At 40.8% G+C, this 19,632-nt stretch overlaps 1 protein-coding gene across 1 annotated transcript in view; it reads right to left on the bottom strand.

Annotated features, from left to right (window-relative positions):
• The window catches only part of RANBP3 (RAN binding protein 3), a 67,681-nt gene that overhangs the window by 12,007 nt on the left and 36,042 nt on the right, over positions 1-19,632 (bottom strand). The window contains exons 12-15 of the mRNA XM_014309608.2: positions 4,046-4,165; positions 3,415-3,518; positions 1,082-1,160; positions 71-173 (exon numbers count right to left, since the gene is read on the bottom strand). Coding sequence (XP_014165083.1) covers positions 71-173; positions 1,082-1,160; positions 3,415-3,518; positions 4,046-4,165 — 406 coding nt within the window. The remainder of the gene's footprint in view (positions 1-70; positions 174-1,081; positions 1,161-3,414; positions 3,519-4,045; positions 4,166-19,632) is intronic.

The following is a 19,632-nucleotide window of genomic DNA, read 5'->3' as shown; positions in this document are numbered from 1 at the left end:
GGATATTGAAAAATACAGTAATTTAATAAAGGATTAACTACCATTCCTAATATAATATTTTGGTTTTCACCTTTTTCTGGCGTGGCCTCCTGAGAAGACGATTCAGACCCAGACTCTGTAGCAGCATTCTCCTTATTACTCTCTGTACTACCTTCATTTGATTTTGGTGGGCTCTATCACAGAAATAAGAGGAGGTAAACAGAAGGGAGAAAACATACACTAATTCTGCTAAACAGGTGATCAAGTACTGAGGGTAGCGCCAGTATTTATAAACCATATGGCAAAAAAAAGAATCTCATGGACAACATGCTTTCACAGTCAAAACTATCCTACTATCTTAGCCAAGGAACTGAATGGAGTGTGACCTAAAAACCAATTTGAATTATTTTCCCTGGAATTGATACCAAATTTCAACCTTTATTTTGAAGCTTTTTGACTTGCTTTGTTAACATAGTAAGTCAATTTCAGCTACAGCTACTCATGTCATAATTGACTGAACTCCTGCTTTGTAGTTAGACAGGTCTGAACACTCAGCATTAAACGTTTCCATTTTGTTGCAGCACAGGCATACAAACAACAGCAGGAAACAGTGAGGTACTAGAAGTGATTCCTTAGGTTGGTACATCATGAACAGCATGTCCAGAATCATACCCCAGTCCTGAGGCAGCTGCTTTACTGCTGGGCTTGAAATCCCATCTGGGGGGAGTCACATTACTGAACTGCTCTCAATTTTGAGGACAAACATAAAATACCCTCTAATACTTATACTCCAATAGCCATTTTAAAGCAACGAGCTGTGCCATAAAATGCTTGGGCACAAGAACCACATGCACTACAGAGAGGGCACTGACTCTCCTTACACTGAGAGTTTGAAAGGGAAATCCTGGAAAGTATTGCTGGGCAGACAATAGCTTATAATGAACTTCCTGTGCTGCACTCAAAGTAAGTTACCTTCAAAGGAAACGACTGAAAAAACCCCATACTCAAGTGAGAAGTATAATTAAAGGCTCTCAAAATTCCTGAGTGAGAATCTGTAACAAACTGCTGGCAAAATTACAACATATACATAGTGGATACTCACTAGGACTCGCTCACTCATGTTCTGTCCAAAAACAAACTTGTTGCTAGACGCATCTGCACTGTTCGTAGAGTTCTCTACACTGAAAAAAAACCAAGAAATAAGCCAGGTTTTACAAGATAGAAAATAATACCTTTTTTATTTTCTACTAATAAAATTTCTTAGAAAGTGAGTGATTGTCACTGTCTTTAAGAAAGTAGGCACTGGTTGACACAAACGAGCACATTCTAGTTTTACAGAACAAGAATTCTCTCAGAATGACAACAAATGATTTTTTCTCTGTCAAAATCTTCCCCTTCAGATAACTATTAACATACAAAGCAATGCTGAATGCTAAGTGAGGGCTTATTGTCTAATCATATAACATACTTTTTTTTAAACCATATTCTACATGTACAGACTTGAACTACTACATGTCTTTACGTCAATTCTCTCAGAAACTGAAAAACTGAAACAAAAGCACTTGCAAGATCATAACTGAAGCAAAGGTAGCAGGGATAAGTAGTAATGCCTTTTATCAGACTAGCTGCAATACCCCAGATTCTCCAAGAAGTTTCACAATCAAATATCAGCCTTTACTTCTTCCTTACAGAACAAACATCTTCCTCCCATTAGTATTTTTATTAACAGATTTTAAAACCTATTTAGGAAGGACAGGAGTTTTATTCTTTTACAAAGACAAAAGACTTAAAAAGTCATTGTTCCTGTCCCTTCCCATCAGGCATACCTTTGGAAGACACCAGCTTGCTCACAAAGTGAACATGCAAAAGCCGACCATTCCCAATCAAGCCTACGTGCATTTCACCAAGTTTGGAAAATGGGGACTCACATCTACATGATTCAAGTGAAACCAAACAAACCTTTAAACTGTACATGTAGAGTTGCTACTTCTGATTAAGGAGATTCCTAGAAAAAAGGAGATCCTCAGTGGAAGATAACTTTACCTCCTAAGGGAATTAAATACCACAGTACTGAGCTCCAAATGTTGACAGGGAACTCAGTGTGGCCTACCAATATCTACCATGCCACCTAGCATATTTACAATTTTTAAAGAATTTACAGTGTTACACAAAGGGAGGAGTTTCCTTTTACAAGTGGATTACCATAATGCTTTGCCACCTCATCAGAAAACCAGAGCCAACTCCCCTTAGAGACAATACTGTTTTCAAGACAAGTTCAAACCTAGGTTTCTTGTAATTGACTCACCAAGAATAAATCCTCCCAAAGCAAAGACTCAAATAAAATGACAGTAGGTGTCATATGAGTTCAAAAATATGAAAAAATATTCCAGTATTTGAAGGCCACATATTAGTAGTTATTGTCTGCCAAATCTGATTGAATAAGTCTGACTGTGTCTATTGGAAAGACACTGGTCTGGCATCAAGAGGGCAAAGGTGTTCTCTACTTCTCCAGTGCAACATCTGAAAAGTTCAGCATCAAAAGTTCATTGACTGCAAAACTGCCTACTGCCTCCTTCATGGTGAACAACAGGATCTTAAAAATGCCAAATATAAAGACAAAGAAAGCATGTATTTGTGCTTTTCCCACAATTATTTCCTTGCCTCAATCTGAATTTCAGCTTATGCCAGGAGCAGAGATGTTGCTCTGCTTCATCACTCTTGGTGGGATTTCCCCTCACATTTTTCCATGAATTCACAGCTCTGTATCTTCTGTTTTCTTATTCTTTACACTACTTAAATTTTTTAACCACTACTAAGCTAGCATCTTCACAGAGATACAGATTCCATGTATCATGAAATCATGCACCTTAGCCTCAAGTGAAGGCTGTCAGCTCAGAGGTCATTACTATATAAGACAGGATTAGCAGTTTTCTCCTGGCTGCTTCTCTTTACCTATACATCACGTTTCTTCTGATGTTACTTATGTTACTGCTATTCTTTAGAAGTTCTCTCAAAAACCTCCCACAGGTAGGCTCCTACTTATTCATACAGGCCACTCTGAAAAGGTTACTATCATGGAAAAATTTTAACTATTCTTTCTTTTATCTGTATCTTATATGAAACCTACTGAACAACACAAATACAGTGCAGATCTCTGTTTCTGATCATTCATGAGAAGAATGTCATGCTTTTTGGTTTTCTGAAGAGGTGTTGGTGAGGATGTGGTCAAATAAATAATATCAAATGCATCTCCCTTGAAGAGATGATTGAGGATTCCCCCAGACCTGAAGACTGCCATTTCATTCTTCAGAAGTCTAGGTTCCCACTGACCCAGTCTAAGCCCTGTATCCAATAAAGAGCAGAATCATACAGAATTTTCAATAAGGAAAATAAAGAGTAAGGAGAACTGTTACATAGGTTTCCCTGTAGTCTCACCTGGAACTGATGTACTGTAGAAAATAGTTTGTTGCAGAAGGTATATCTGATGTCAGAAGGCCAGAATTCTGCACATCAGTAGTTTCATTGCTTTCATCTCCTAGCTAGAAAAAGAACAAGTATATATCAATAATTTTAATTATGAAATTTTCAACTTACTCTACCTAAAGACAGAGTTTCATCCACAAATGTTTCTACAATAAAACAAGATATGTCCCAATATTACACTTTCTTTTATCATGCTGGGAAACCTGAGCAAACTCATTTTCAAGAGCAGGTACTAACAATCCAACTCAGTTATTCTATGCACAAGTTTAAGCCCAGGCTCAGCCTATTTTTCCATCTTTTCTGTGAAGTCTTGGTAGCATGGGAACAGCTTAGGACCACATTTCAACTTCATTCTAACCCAAAAAGTAAGAGAAAACACCACATTCTACTGAGCTTTAGCTGTTACTCATGATTGCAGTACATGCATTTTTTTTAAAAAAGCTTCTTACGCTACTTAACAGAATTCATTTATTAAATGTCCAGAAGACTAGTTTTATTAAACAGACAACTCAGCTGTGTTCATAGCTTTTAATTTTACATATATTCATAAACTCTTAAGTCAAGAGAACAAACATGTGTTTACCTTAACTCTATCTCGTAAATTTTGCCCAAAAACGAATGCTTGCTGTGCATTTAGTTCAGCCTTCTCAGAGCAGTCATCATCTGAAGAATTGTTGGACTCCTTTTTCTGACATTCTGCTGCCTAAAGAAATGGAAAAAGGTAGCCAAAGAAGTTGAGTTTCTTTAAATAAAAACACCTTATGATGAGGTGAGTCACACATTCATTTACAATGACAAGCCAATAACACTTTCAGATGTACAAGGGATGTTTTGCATTTAAATAATGCCTCTGTTGTTAAGTGTTTTTCTTAGCAAATCACAGAATAATTAAGGCTAAAAGGAATTTCTAACAATCACTTGGTACAAACTCTGTTCAAAGCAGCACCAACTTCAAAATTCTATTAAGCTGCCCAAGATCTCATATCAAGTTTCAAAAACAATCCACGTGACAGTTTTACATTTTGGTAGTCTGGTTCTGAATCATGATTTTAAAGGGTTAAGATTTTAGCTAAGGGTTAGAGCCAATTCATATTGAAGTTAGATACACCAACAACAGGTTAATAATTATTAGATGCTTAAGCTAAAGCTAATTGTTATATTACAAATAAGCTCACTTGTAGAAGGAAGTGGAGCAAGTGAACGATTATAGGAACATACTGAAACCAGTAGAACACTGCCCAGCACCTGGACTATATATCAATCCATCATGAAGCAGGGGGCTGTGGATCGTGCCAGAGGGTCACAGAGACCTGACAAGGACCTTCCTGGCTTCATCCCTGGGATCGCTGACCCAGTTCAAGACCACCAACCCAATTCAAGAGAAGAATTGAAGGACTAATAACCTCATTTTAATACAAAGCAGAGAAGTACTAGAGTTATGCATATGTATTATTCTGGGAAATAAATAGAAGGCAAAAATCCTTGTGTGATGTGGTCATGCATTTTGGGGATGACACCCCCCCCCCACCCCATGCCACCTGCCGGCGTAATAAACGGCCTACTTTCTAACTTTAAGTACTACTTTCTAACTTTAATTAGTTAGAGTCTTTGTCCGTGATTTTTGGTTTTAATGACTTCATTGGCAAGCCAGCCAGGAGGAGACTCTGCTCAGCTGTGAGACCACCTCGGGACATGGACCCCCTCAGGGCACCACCAGTATATTCCTGGAAGAGCAGGCTTCACTGCCTGAACTGTTCATCCAGCAGCAGACATTGACCCCTGACTACTAAAATTCCGGACAAAACAGTATGTTTAAAAATTGAAACAGTTTTAAGTAGTGACCTGTAAGGTATACGCGTGGTCAAGAAAGGCCGTTGGTAAGTCATGGGAGAGGACCCACACGCAATTTGTGCCTCTATAGTGTGCTTGCAAGCTGAAGCTGAAGTTGAAATCTGGTTGTCAGCAGAAAGAGTTGTTTCGTACCAAGCTCAGGCTTTTGTTGCTAACAGAATAGGATTTTTGCCATTTGTTTTGCCGTAGAGGGCTGAGTTTGCTACCAATTGGGGCTAGCAGTCATAAGGGCAAATCCTGGTCTAAGGTTGTTATGCTGTTGTGTGAATGTGTCCTGACTGTGAGAACAATTGTGAGAGCGTTTTTTGAGATGTGCTGCTAGCACACGACACAAGTGAGAGTTTGTACCCATGATTCCATTTTCAGGCAACTGAAATGGTCGGGGAAAAACAAGGCGAGTGGGGTGCATGACCCTTAATAAAATCCTCTCTCCGCTGTGACTGTGTGTGTGTGTCTGTGTTTAGGTTATGGGGAACAGAATTTACTATAACACCCCGTCTTAACACTAAAAGGGTTCAGATTCTGAGAAATTATAGGGACGGTGCTTTGCTGTTCAGGTGTTTATGTTTGTGGAATTTGAAATATAGAAGTTGAGTGCTTTAGTGTAGTGTGTTTGTGTATTGTTAGACTGCACAAAGTGTTTCCTGTGGGCATAGTACGATTGTGATGTTGTATGTGTTTGGAGAGCTGTGGTGCTTTTTGAGGCAACACTGCCATCCTGTGTCAAAAGTTGTGTCACACGTTGAGTGCAAAGCAGTAAAACTGGTTTGTTTAGAGCCTTTGGTAAGAGTTTACTTGTGGTTTTAGGTACAGGGATTGTCTTTGTAGATGCTGATTGCTAGAATCATAATAGGGGTAGTTTTGGTCTGAGAATCCAATCTGGCCAGACAGATAGGAGGACAGGAGGAACTCCTTTGCTTCAGTGGTTTGGACTTGACTCCTGGGAGTTTGTGAGTTCAGTAAACTGGCGGATAGACAGGGGAAATGAGAGAGTATATTTAGAAAGTTTATATCGGACATCTGCTGGGGGACTAGTGGCTTTGGATTGGGAGCAATCAGCTGTAGAGAATTTAGGGTTGAGAAGGAGCGGATGGAATAGCTTGCATTTGTGGGAATTTTCCTGCAGCTTTTGGTGCATCTAGAGGTTGGCATTGTGTGTGGGTGTTACAGCAGTGTAAGACTTGTGCAGGACGTTAGTATTGTTGTTCTGCTAACTGGTACAGAGAGTGTGCCCAGTGTCCACAGCTCCCTGATTGAGCTGATTTAGTCAAAGATTTTAAAGCTGGTGTGTGGAAAGTCACATTCAGTACCTGAGTGGTGGGCTATGTGAGAAGAAGACTGGGAAAGGACTGTACGAATCTGTGAAGCCAGGTTCGGGTGGAAGTGAGACAAGAAGCAAAGGACGACATAATAAGGATTGGCATAGAGTGCCGGTTTTGTTAAGGAGAAGGGGAGTGATGGGAAGCAACCAGAGTAAAGAGATGCCCAAAAGTAGCCCTTTAGGGTGTATTTTGGCACACTGGAAGGAACTAGTAGGGTATGGGGGGATAGAAAATAAAAAGACCCTTGTGAAATTTACCACACAGTGGTGGTCACATTATAGGTTTGAAGAGGGGGTAGGGTGGCCCCCAACTGGAACTCTACATTATGAGACTTTGTTACAGCTTATGTTATTTTTGAGATGGGAACAGAAATGGGAAGAGGTGACGTATGCTGACATGTTTTTCTCCCTCCAGAACCACCCTGAGTGGCAGAAGGATTGTGGACTCAGGGCTCCCTCTGACTCCTTTGTATTAGCCCTGGAAAAGATAATGAGGCTAGTAGGGAGAGGCTGAAATGGTCCTGTAGGTGCATGCTCCATAAGCCAACACTGCACACACCCAGACAAGGTATACCCAGCTGACTCAGTGGAGCAAGAGTTGGGGGATCTGTTTGAACCACCCCCTAGAAGGCAAGGGGGGCGGAGAGGGGCAACAAACTTGGGAATAATCTCAACTCCAGCTCTTGCTCCACCCTCTAACATTTCTGTCCAAACTCCAGCTCATACTCTACGTCCTACTCCAATTAAAGCCGCCTACTACTTCAACCCCAGCTCCAGCTTTAAACAAAGCTATTTCTATTTCAACTACAGCTCCAGCTTTAAGCTCAGCTGAATCAACTCCAGCTTCTATTTCAAGTTCAACCCCAGCTTCTAACTCTATTCCCCACCTTGATTATTCCTAAATCTTTCCAACTACCCAGCAGCAACAGTGAACAAGAGGAGCACACTCCAAAGGATCCTATAGCATTTTGGACTCAGAAACAAACAAAGAAAATTATACAGGCACCCTTGAGGGAGGCAGTAAGCCCTGAAGGGAAGACAATATTAGTTAAAATCCCTATTTCTACAATGGATTTAGAGGTTTGGAAAAAGACTGCTAAACATTATTGGAGTGAACTGATAGGTGTTGCAAAGAAATTAAAGTTTTGTGATTAAACAGCATCGACCTGATTACTCAGATCTACAGCTGTTGTTGGATGCCCTAACGGAAACAAAAAATCAACTGGTTTTAAAGGTAGCTGAGGGTTTAGCAGAAGATGCTTGTAGAATTACACAGAGTAATATGAGAGATGTCTTTCATCTTCAGGATCCACATCGGAATGCTAATGATGTTAGTGATATGGAAAGACTAGAGGATTATAAGGAGTCCGTAGAAAGGGCAATTCCTAAAACAATAAACTGGTCAGCCCTATATACAATTAAGCAAGGTCCCTCCAAAACGCCTTCTGAATTTCTAGAACATTTGCAGGATGCAATGCGTCATTGTACAACCTTTGATCCTGAGTCTGAGGAAGGGATACAACATCTAGAAGGTTTATTAGACACAAACTTCAGAAGATACAGGGTCCGACAGCACGAGATTTAGTGACTTTGCTAAAAGAGGCATGGAGAATATTTAGTAACTGGGAAGAAAAGTGCAAAGAAGGGATGAAAAAATTATTAGCAGTAGTAAGGGAAGAAGAAAAAGGGAAATGTGGACAAGGGCCACTAAGGCAGGGACCACCTCGGCTAAGGAGAGATCAATGTGCATTCTGTAAGAGATTTGGACACTGGAAGAACTAGTGCCCAGAACAAAGAAAAGCCGATGAACGAAAAAGAGATCAAAAAGTGGGAAGCAGTGGTTGCCCATGTTAAAGACTGATGTGGACTGGAGGATCTTACCTAGGAGACCCTCTGGTTATAATGAAACTAGGGAACAAGGAAAAGGAAATGGAATTTCTGATGGACACAAGGGCAACATATTTGGTGTTAAATAAAGCTTTAATACTGATAACAGATGATTATGTCATGGTAAAGCGGGCAACTGGCCAATTTGAAAGAGCTTATTTTTTGTAGGCCATTGAAATTTAAATCTGGGAAACAAAGGGGAATTCACAAGTTCTTATACATGCCCAATGCTCCATCAGCACTTTTGGGTAGAGATTTATTGGAACAATTAGAAGCAAAAATAATATTCAAAAATGGAGATTACTTTGGAGGTTAAGGACCAACAATATATGGAATTGTTAAGCCTGATGTTAATAACCAATGAGGCTTAACTTGAAAGTGAAGATGAGATTCAGGAAAATACTGGATCAAGTATTTCCCGGGGTGTGGGCTTCTAACATACCAGGGAGAGCGAAGAATGCACCCCCAGTACAAATTAGGCTTAAGGAACGAAAACAACTAGTTAGGGTCAAGCAGTACTGTTTGAGAAAGGAAGACAGAAGAGATTAGCCCTGTAATCAAACACTTTTTACAGATAGAGCTATTAAAAGAGTGTCAGTCTGAGATCAATACTCCTATTTTACCTGTTAAAAAGCCTGATGGATCATACTGAATAGTACAAGATTTAAGAGCTGTTAATAAGATAACTGAGAATTTATACCCAGTAGTTGCCAATCCCCTACACTCTGCTAGCTCGTTTAACATCTGAACTAACATAGTTTACTGTTTTAGATTTGAAGGATGCTTTCTTTTGCCTTCCTTTCCATGAGGCCAGTCAGAAAATCTTTGCATTTGAATGGGAAAACCCCAAAACGGGATGCAAAACCCAGCTCATATGGTCAGTTCTGCCGCAAGGGTTCAAGAACTCCCCTATGATATTTAGAGAATAACTAGCAAAAGATCTGGAATCCCACGAAGCTTCATCAGAAGGACAGCTGTTACAGTATGTGGATGACCTCCTGGTAGCTACCAAAACTCAAGAGGCATGTGCGGAGTGGACACTAAGCCTCTTAAACTTTTTGGGCCTACAAGGATATCAAGTATTCCAGAAGAAAGCCCAGATGGTGAAGCAAACAGTTGTTTATTTGGGTCACAAGGTAAGTGCTGGACAAAGAACTTTAGGATGGGATCTCAAGGAAGCAGTATGCCAGACCCCAAAGCCCCAGACAGTAAAAGAACTGAGAACCTTTTTGGACTGGGTGGTGCAGGCTGTGGGTTTATAATTACAGACTGTTAGTCAAACCCCTATATGCTTTGATTACAGAAGGAAACAGAGATCTCCAATGGACAAAAGAAGCAACACGAGCCTTCAGCCAACTTAAGAAGGCCCTTATGTCAGCTCCAGCCCTGGGACTTTCAGGTGTTAGTAAACCATTCTTTTTGTTTTCTCATGAAAAGCAGGGAATTGCTTTGGGAATACTGGCACAAGATCTGGGCTTGTACTGCAGGGCAGCCACCTACCTCTCCAAGCAGCTGGATGAAGCAGCTGAAGGATGGCCAGGATGCCTCAGAGCAGTTGCAGCAGCGGTAGTGAACATCCAAGAAGCACACAAGTTCACCCTGGGCCAGAAGATGACTGTGCTAGTGTCCCACACAGTGTCTGCAGTGCTGGAAGTAAAGGGGGGACACTGGTTCTCCCCACAGAGATTCCTGAATACCAAGCCATAATGGTTGAACAAGATGATGTAGAAATTGTGGTAACTAACATTGTGAACCCAGCTTCTTTTCTCCATGCTAGTATGGGACAACCGGTGATCCATGACTGCCTGGAGAATATTGAAGCTACCTACTCCAGTTGCCCGGATCTGAAGGACACCACTCTCAAGGACACTGAGACCTGGTTCACTGATGGAAGCAGCTATGTCATCAGTGGAAAAAGGCATGCTGGGTATGTAGTTACCATATCAGTGGAAAAAGGCATGCTGGGTATGCCAGGTAATAGAGTCTGGATCATTACCATCACCACCTCGGCACAGGGGGCTGAAATAATTGCCTTAACCCAGGCTTTAGAGCTGGCAAAAGAAAAGAAAATCAATATTTACACAGACTCAAGGTATGCATTTGGGGTAGTCCATGCACATGGATCCATCTGGAAGGAAAAAGGACTGTTGATCTCACAAGGAAAAAGCATTAAACATGCACAAGAGATAATGAAACTGGCAGTCCAGCCACCTGAAAAGGTAGCTATCATGTACATCAAGGCACACCAAAAAGCGAGTTCTTTGAGGATGGAATTGGAGGAAGGAAATGAGCTGGCAGGCAGAAAGGCAAAAGAAGCAGCTAAAGGTGAGATAATTGTTGAGACAATTGAGGCAGCCTTAATCCCAGATGAACAAATTTCTGTTGAAGGTAAGCCAAAGAACAGTAAAAAAACAAAAAAGGCTTACCGAGAAAGAAAATGGAAGTTATAATCAAGAGGGGTGAGCTGTTACAGATGAAGGGAAAGGAAGGCTTGTGATACCCTCTTACATGCTATGGTCATTAGTGAAAGATGAACATGAGAAAACACACTGGAGATGTGTGTGTTGTATAGATGCCTTGTATAATTACTTGAAAGACAGAATCCTAGCCAGAAACTTGCAAAGTACAGCGATTCAGGTGACTTGTCAATGTAGCCTTTGCCTCCAAACTAATCCCAAAAACATTCCTAAACCAAAGCTTGGGCAAATTGGAAAAGGATATGGACCTGGGCAGCAATGGCAAATTGCTTTTTCAGAACTATCCAGGAAAGGGGGGAGGTACTAATACCTACTGGTGTTAACAGATATCTTTTCAGGGTGGCCAGAAGCTTGCCCTACAAGAACTGCCAAAATGTGGGAGGTAACCAAAGCAATGTTACAAGAAATAATACTGCATTTTGGAGTCCCAGCCGCGATGTCTTCAGACGGAGGGTCACATTTTATTTCAAAAATTGTGCAGCAAACCAGCCACCACTTAGGCATAGACTGGGAACTTCATACTCCATATCATCCTCAGTCAAGCAGTCCAGTGGAGAAAATGAATCACTTGATTAAGCAGCAAATAGTAAGACTAGGACAAGAGGCGAAATTACCTTGGCCTCAGGCTCTTCCATTAGCACTATTATGAATCTGGACCAAACCAAGCGCAAAGGAAAAATTGAGTCCCTTTGAAATACTGTATGGAAGGCCATATAGAATTCAAGAAGGGACAACACCCACTCAAGTAGAGGAAGAAAGCCTACACAAATATGTGGTGGGCCTAAACAAACAACTTCGAGAAATTGAGAAACATGCGGCTGAGGCTCAAAGTAGAGAATTAGATGGACCAGTACATGATGTACAGCCCGGGGATTATGTATATGTTAAGTCTTTTGCAGAGAAGACTCTGGAACCGCAGTGGGAAGGACCATCCCAAGTGCTCCTCACCACCTTTACTGCAATCAAGATTAAGGGACAAAGCACCTGGATCCATCATTTCCGAGTGAGGAAGACTTCCGAGGGATTCTGGAAAGTTATACCAGGTGACAATGAACTGAAATTAAAACTTTCTCAGGAAAATAAATAGGGTGTGGGTGAAATGACAAGCATAGTTTAAGAATGAAAGTTTGTAGTTATAACGGATAATCAAGTAGGTGTAGCCTGGAGAGTTGTGGCATTTGTGATTATCACTATAACCACGGCTAATGCAGTACCGCTTGCATATAATGTGACTGGTAAATATAAGTGCCAAGGGAAAGCCTATGACTCTGACTCCTGTAAGTCTGTATCAGATGCTAAAAGTTACAAATGCAATGGTATGGGAAAGGAAAGATATTTGGGGATGTGAATATGCATTTGTCCAGGATGGGTTTCATAAATTTCATCAACAACCCATGAAACTTATTCAAGTTGGTCCTAAATGCTGTGGTAGATGCTTAACCAATTGTCCAGAGTTTAGACTCAAAATAGAAGGTTGTACAATCAAGGATTCTAAGACTGATTAGAGTATAACTCAATTTTGTACTGCTTCCTGAATGGACAGGGTTAATAACTCAACCAGTAGCAACACTGAAAGAAACCGTGACTACTCAAATCACCCCAGAACACATGGCTCCCATAATGACCAAAATGGGACTGTATGTTGTTAAGAAGACCAGAATTCAAAAATTGCTAATTAATCCAAAGTGGTCATTAAAACAGGTAGAGATGGCAATGCAAGCGAATGCCTCTGCCATTTGTGCTCCATTTTTAAGGACCTCCTTTATGGACTGGACCACCCGGCTGCAGAAGTGTATGCCTTATATGTCCAGACAGAAGAAACACCTTACTGGATTATTGGGAATGGGACTTGGAGTTCTAAATACAATGGATTCAGAAGTATTAATGAACAAATTGACAGCACTTGGTGGTGATGTGGTTAAATTGCAACAACCCTTACAATCTTCCTTGTTTGGCATTAAGTACCAGACAGTTGAAATTGTCCAAAATATTACCAGAATAGGAAAATATGGAAGAGTGAGATCATCAATTGATAACTGATACTTTAGGCACAGCTAGTGGGAACATTTCTTTGGTTTTTGGGTGTACACAGGCACAACTAAGGATGCAATCAGTGGCAGCCTCAATCATGAGGTGCGGGCAAAATGGCATATTCCCTGCTGGAATTTGTAAAGTTGTTTGGGATAATGCCTCGGATTTAGAAAAAGAGCTTCAACCTGGGTGGGTTTTAGTTAATTATATTTATGATCCCATGACGAGTATGGTAACAGCTTTTGTTTTAACCATATACGATGCATCAGTGAGCTTGATACATCCAGTTGTTCCTTTAGGGCTAAATCATGAGGGGACCATACTATATCCTTTTGAACACAGAATGTGGGCACTAAAGGTTGAAGGAATGTAGCGAACTATTAACTTCGAACCCTGCTCAATGAGAGAACAATTGGGTTTCATATGTAGGTGAAGGCAATGTAAGTGATGGTAAAGATACCTGCTTAGATAGAGAGCACAGTATCTGTCACTTTGAAATGCGTCCCATTTACCAGACAACCTTGCTTGTGCATACAGGACAAGGTTGTGTCTGCCTCAGAATAGCATGCTCTACTGTAACGGTGGATGAAATCACTATGAATGTATTTAGTAACTGGGAAGAAAAGTGCAAAGAAGGGATGAAAAAATTATTAGCAGTAGTAAGGGAAGAAGAAAAAGGGAAATGTGGACAAGGGCCACTAAGGCAGGGACCACCTCGGCTAAGGAGAGATCAATGTGCATTCTGTAAGAGATTTGGACACTGGAAGAACTAGTGCCCAGAACAAAGAAAAGCCGATGAACGAAAAAGAGATCAAAAAGTGGGAAGCAGTGGTTGCCCATGTTAAAGACTGATGTGGACTGGAGGATCTTACCTAGGAGACCCTCTGGTTATAATGAAACTAGGGAACAAGGAAAAGGAAATGGAATTTCTGATGGACACAAGGGCAACATATTTGGTGTTAAATAAAGCTTTAATACTGATAACAGATGATTATGTCATGGTAAAGCGGGCAACTGGCCAATTTGAAAGAGCTTATTTTTTGTAGGCCATTGAAATTTAAATCTGGGAAACAAAGGGGAATTCACAAGTTCTTATACATGCCCAATGCTCCATCAGCACTTTTGGGTAGAGATTTATTGGAACAATTAGAAGCAAAAATAATATTCAAAAATGGAGATTACTTTGGAGGTTAAGGACCAACAATATATGGAATTGTTAAGCCTGATGTTAATAACCAATGAGGCTTAACTTGAAAGTGAAGATGAGATTCAGGAAAATACTGGATCAAGTATTTCCCGGGGTGTGGGCTTCTAACATACCAGGGAGAGCGAAGAATGCACCCCCAGTACAAATTAGGCTTAAGGAACGAAAACAACTAGTTAGGGTCAAGCAGTACTGTTTGAGAAAGGAAGACAGAAGAGATTAGCCCTGTAATCAAACACTTTTTACAGATAGAGCTATTAAAAGAGTGTCAGTCTGAGATCAATACTCCTATTTTACCTGTTAAAAAGCCTGATGGATCATACCGAATAGTACAAGATTTGAGACTTGTTAATAAGATAACTGAGGATTTATACCCAGTGGTTGCCAACCCCTACACTCTGTTAACTCATTTAACATCTGAACTAACATGATTTACTGTTTTAGATTTGAAGGGTGCTTTCTTTTGCCTTCCTCTCCATGAGGCCAACCAGAAAATTTTTGCATTTGAATGGAAAAACCCCAAAACTGGACGCAAAACCCAGCTCACACGGTGAGTTCTGCCTCAAGGTTCAAGAACTCCCCCACGATATTTGGAGAACATCTAGCAAAAGATCTAGAATCTTGGGAAGCTCCATCACAAGAAGGATAGCTGTTACAGTATGTGGATGACATTCTGATAGCTACCAAAACCCAAGAGGCATGTATGGAGTGGACAGTAAACCTCTTAAACTTTTTGGGCCTACAGGGATATCAAGTATCCTAGAAGAAAGCCCAGATGGTGAAGCAAACAGTTGTTTATTTGGGCTACGAGGTTAGTGCTGGACAAAGAACTTCAGGACAGGATCGCAAGGAAGCAGTATGCCAGACCCCAAAGCCCCAGACAGTAAAAGAACTGAGAACCTTTTTGGACTGGGTGGTGCAGGCTGTGGGTTTATAATTACGGACTGTTAGTCAAACCCCTATATGCTTTGATTACAGAAGGAAACAGAGATCTCCAATGGACAAAAGAAGCAACACGAGCCTTCAGCCAACTTAAGAAGGCCCTTATGTCAGCTCCAGCCCTGGGACTTTCAGGTGTTAGTAAACCATTCTTTTTGTTTTCTCATGAAAAGCAGGGAATTGCTTTGGGAATACTGGCACAAGATCTGGGCTTGTACTGCAGGGCAGTCACCTACCTCTCCAAGCAGCTGGATGAAGCAGCTGAAGGATGGCCAGGATGCCTCAGAGCAGTTGCAGCAGTGGTAGTGAACATCCAAGAAGCACACAAGTTCACCCTGGGCCAGAAGATGACTGTGCTAGTGTCCCACACAGTGTCTGCAGTGCTGGAAGTAAAGGGGGGACACTGGTTCTCCCCACAGAGATTCCTGAATACCAAGCCATAATGGTTGAACAAGATGATGTAGAAATTGTGGTAACTAACATTGTGAACCCAGCTTCTTTTCTCCATGCTAGTATGGGACAACCGGTGATCCATGACTGCCTGGAGAATATTGAAGCTACCTACTCCAGTTGCCCGGATCTGAAGGACACCACTCTCAAGGACACTGAGACCTGGTTCACTGATGGAAGCAGCTATGTCATCAGTGGAAAAAGGCATGCTGGGTATGCCAGGTAATAGAGTCTGGATCATTACCATCACCACCTCGGCACAGGGGGCTGAAATAATTGCCTTAACCCAGGCTTTAGAGCTGGCAAAAGGAAAGAAAATCAGTATTTACACAGACTCAAGGTATGCATTTGGGGTAGTCCATGCACATGGATCCATCTGGAAGGAAAAAGGACTGTTGATCTCACAAGGAAAAAGCATTAAACATGCACAAGAGATAATGAAACTGGCAGTCCAGCCACCTGAAAAGGTAGCTATCATGTACATCAAGGCACACCAAAAAGCGAGTTCTTTGAGGATGGAATTGGAGGAAGGAAATGAGCTGGCAGGCAGAAAGGCAAAAGAAGCAGCTAAAGGTGAGATAATTGTTGAGACAATTGAGGCAGCCTTAATCCCAGATGAACAAATTTCTGTTGAAGGTAAGCCAAAGAACAGTAAAAAAACAAAAAAGGCTTACCGAGAAAGAAAATGGAAGTTATAATCAAGAGGGGTGAGCTGTTACAGATGAAGGGAAAGGAAGGCTTGTGATACCCTCTTACATGCTATGGTCATTAGTGAAAGATGAACATGAGAAAACACACTGGAGATGTGTGTGTTGTATAGATGCCTTGTATAATTACTTGAAAGACAGAATCCTAGCCAGAAACTTGCAAAGTACAGCGATTCAGGTGACTTGTCAATGTAGCCTTTGCCTCCAAACTAATCCCAAAAACATTCCTAAACCAAAGCTTGGGCAAATTGGAAAAGGATATGGACCTGGGCAGCAATGGCAAATTGCTTTTTCAGAACTATCCAGGAAAGGGGGGAGGTACTAATACCTACTGGTGTAATAATACTGCATTTTGGAGTCCCAGCCGCGATGTCTTCAGACGGAGGGTCACATTTTATTTCAAAAATTGTGCAGCAAACCAGCCACCACTTAGGCATAGACTGGGAACTTCATACTCCATATCATCCTCAGTCAAGCGGTCCAGTGGAGAAAATGAATCACTTGATTAAGCAGCAAATAGTAAGACTAGGACAAGAGGCGAAATTACCTTGGCCTCAGGCTCTTCCATTAGCACTATTATGAATCTGGACCAAACCAAGCGCAAAGGAAAAATTGAGTCCCTTTGAAATACTGTATGGAAGGCCATATAGAATTCAAGAAGGGACAACACCCACTCAAGTAGAGGAAGAAAGCCTACACAAATATGTGGTGGGCCTAAACAAACAACTTCGAGAAATTGAGAAACATGCAGCTGAGGCTCAAAGTAGAGAATTAGATGGACCAGTACATGATGTACAGCCCGGGGATTATGTATATGTTAAGTCTTTTGCAGAGAAGACTCTGGAACCGCAGTGGGAAGGACCATCCCAAGTGCTCCTCACCACCTTTACTGCAATCAAGATTAAGGGACAAAGCACCTGGATCCATCATTTCCGAGTGAGGAAGACTTCCGAGGGATTCTGGAAAGTTATACCAGGTGACAATGAACTGAAATTAAAACTTTCTCAGGAAAATAAATAGGGTGTGGGTGAAATGACAAGCATAGTTTAAGAATGAAAGTTTGTAGTTATAACGGATAATCAAGTAGGTGTAGCCTGGAGAGTTGTGGCATTTGTGATTATCACTATAACCACGGCTAATGCAGTACCGCTTGCATATAATGTGACTGGTAAATATAAGTGCCAAGGGAAAGCCTATGACTCTGACTCCTGTAAGTCTGTATCAGATGCTAAAAGTTACAAATGCAATGGTATGGGAAAGGAAAGATATTTGGGGATGTGAATATGCATTTGTCCAGGATGGGTTTCATAAATTTCATCAACAACCCATGAAACTTATTCAAGTTGGTCCTAAATGCTGTGGTAGATGCTTAACCAATTGTCCAGAGTTTAGACTCAAAATAGAAGGTTGTACAATCAAGGATTCTAAGACTGATTAGAGTATAACTCAATTTTGTACTGCTTCCTGAATGGACAGGGTTAATAACTCAACCAGTAGCAACACTGAAAGAAACCGTGACTACTCAAATCACCCCAGAACACATGGCTCCCATAATGACCAAAATGGGACTGTATGTTGTTAAGAAGACCAGAATTCAAAAATTGCTAATTAATCCAAAGTGGTCATTAAAACAGGTAGAGATGGCAATGCAAGCGAATGCCTCTGCCATTTGTGCTCCATTTTTAAGGACCTCCTTTATGGACTGGATGGCTGCAGAAGCATATGCCTTATAGGTCCAGACAGAAGAAAGACCTCACTGGATTATTTGGAACGGGACTAGAGGTTCTAAATACAATGGATTCAGAAGTATTAATGAACAAATTGACAGCACTTGGTGGTGATGTGGTTAAATTGCAACAACCCTTACAATCTTCCTTGTTTGGCATTAGGTACCAGACAGTTGAAATTGTCCAAAATATTACCAGAATAGGAAAATATGGAAGAGTGAGATCATCAATTGATAACTGATACTTTAGGCACAGCTAGTGGGAACATTTCTTTGGTTTTTGGGTGTACACAGGCACAACTAAGGATGCAATCAGTGGCAGCCTCAATCATGAGGTGCGGGCAAAATGGCATATTCCCTGCTGGAATTTGTAAAGTTGTTTGGGATAATGCCTCGGATTTAGAAAAAGAGCTTCAACCTGGGTGGGTTTTAGTTAATTATATTTATGATCCCATGACGAGTATGGTAACAGCTTTTGTTTTAACCATATACGATGCATCAGTGAGCTTGATACATCCAGTTGTTCCTTTAGGGCTAAATCATGAGGGGACCATACTATATCCTTTTGAACACAGAATGTGGGCACTAAAGGTTGAAGGAATGTAGCGAACTATTAACTTCGAACCCTGCTCAATGAGAGAACAATTGGGTTTCATATGTAGGTGAAGGCAATGTAAGTGATGGTAAAGATACCTGCTTAGATAGAGAGCACAGTATCTGTCACTTTGAAATGCGTCCCATTTACCAGACAACCTTGCTTGTGCATACAGGACAAGGTTGTGTCTGCCTCAGAATAGCATGCTCTACTGTAACGGTGGATGAAATCACTATGAATGAAACTCAATTTATCTTGTGCATTTGTAACTTTGTCAAAATTGAGGGATGTGATTTTTCCTATCAGGCACCTGTCATATCATACCAACATATAAAGGCCAATTTGATTACTATGCAAGAAATACCACCCATGCCTACAGGGATGTATTTAGCTTTGGTTACCCAAATGTTGAAGCATCATGAACTAAAGAGAATTCTTAAAGAAATTAAAGATGAAGGAAGGAAAACTTTGATTACAATACACCATGACACAGAGACTATACGGAGAGTATTTAAAAGATTGTAAGAAGGTCCATCCCATCATTGGTGGGATGTGCTTTTTGGGTGGTCTCCAACGGCAACTGCTTGCTCAATACCTTGGTTCATCCAATTATTGTTTTACTTATCTTAGTATAAATTTGATTTTGTCTATTAGAGTACTTGTTTGGAATTGGAGATAGTTGTGATGATGAGCAGCTTTAACTTCAATATCGAGAGCACAGGGTACAGTTCTAACAGACCCCTACTGTGCAGCTTTGCTAGATGAAGAAGAATCTGTATATCAGTAAAAGAATTTACTAACTTTGAAGGAGTGGGCAATGAATTATTATTTTAAAGGTTAAGATTTTAGCTAAGGGTTAGAGCCAATTCATATTGAAGTTAGATACACCAACAACAGGTTAATAATTATTAGATGCTTAAGCTAAAGCTAATTGTTATATTACAAATAAGCTCACTTGTAGAAGGAAGTGGAGCAAGTGAAC

Source organism: Geospiza fortis, unplaced genomic scaffold, assembly GCF_000277835.1.
Source record: "Geospiza fortis unplaced genomic scaffold, GeoFor_1.0 scaffold254, whole genome shotgun sequence".
Lineage (NCBI taxonomy): Eukaryota > Metazoa > Chordata > Aves > Passeriformes > Thraupidae > Geospiza > Geospiza fortis.
The sequence above is the reverse complement of the archived record's forward strand: the minus strand, read 5'-3'. Positions and strand labels throughout refer to the sequence as shown.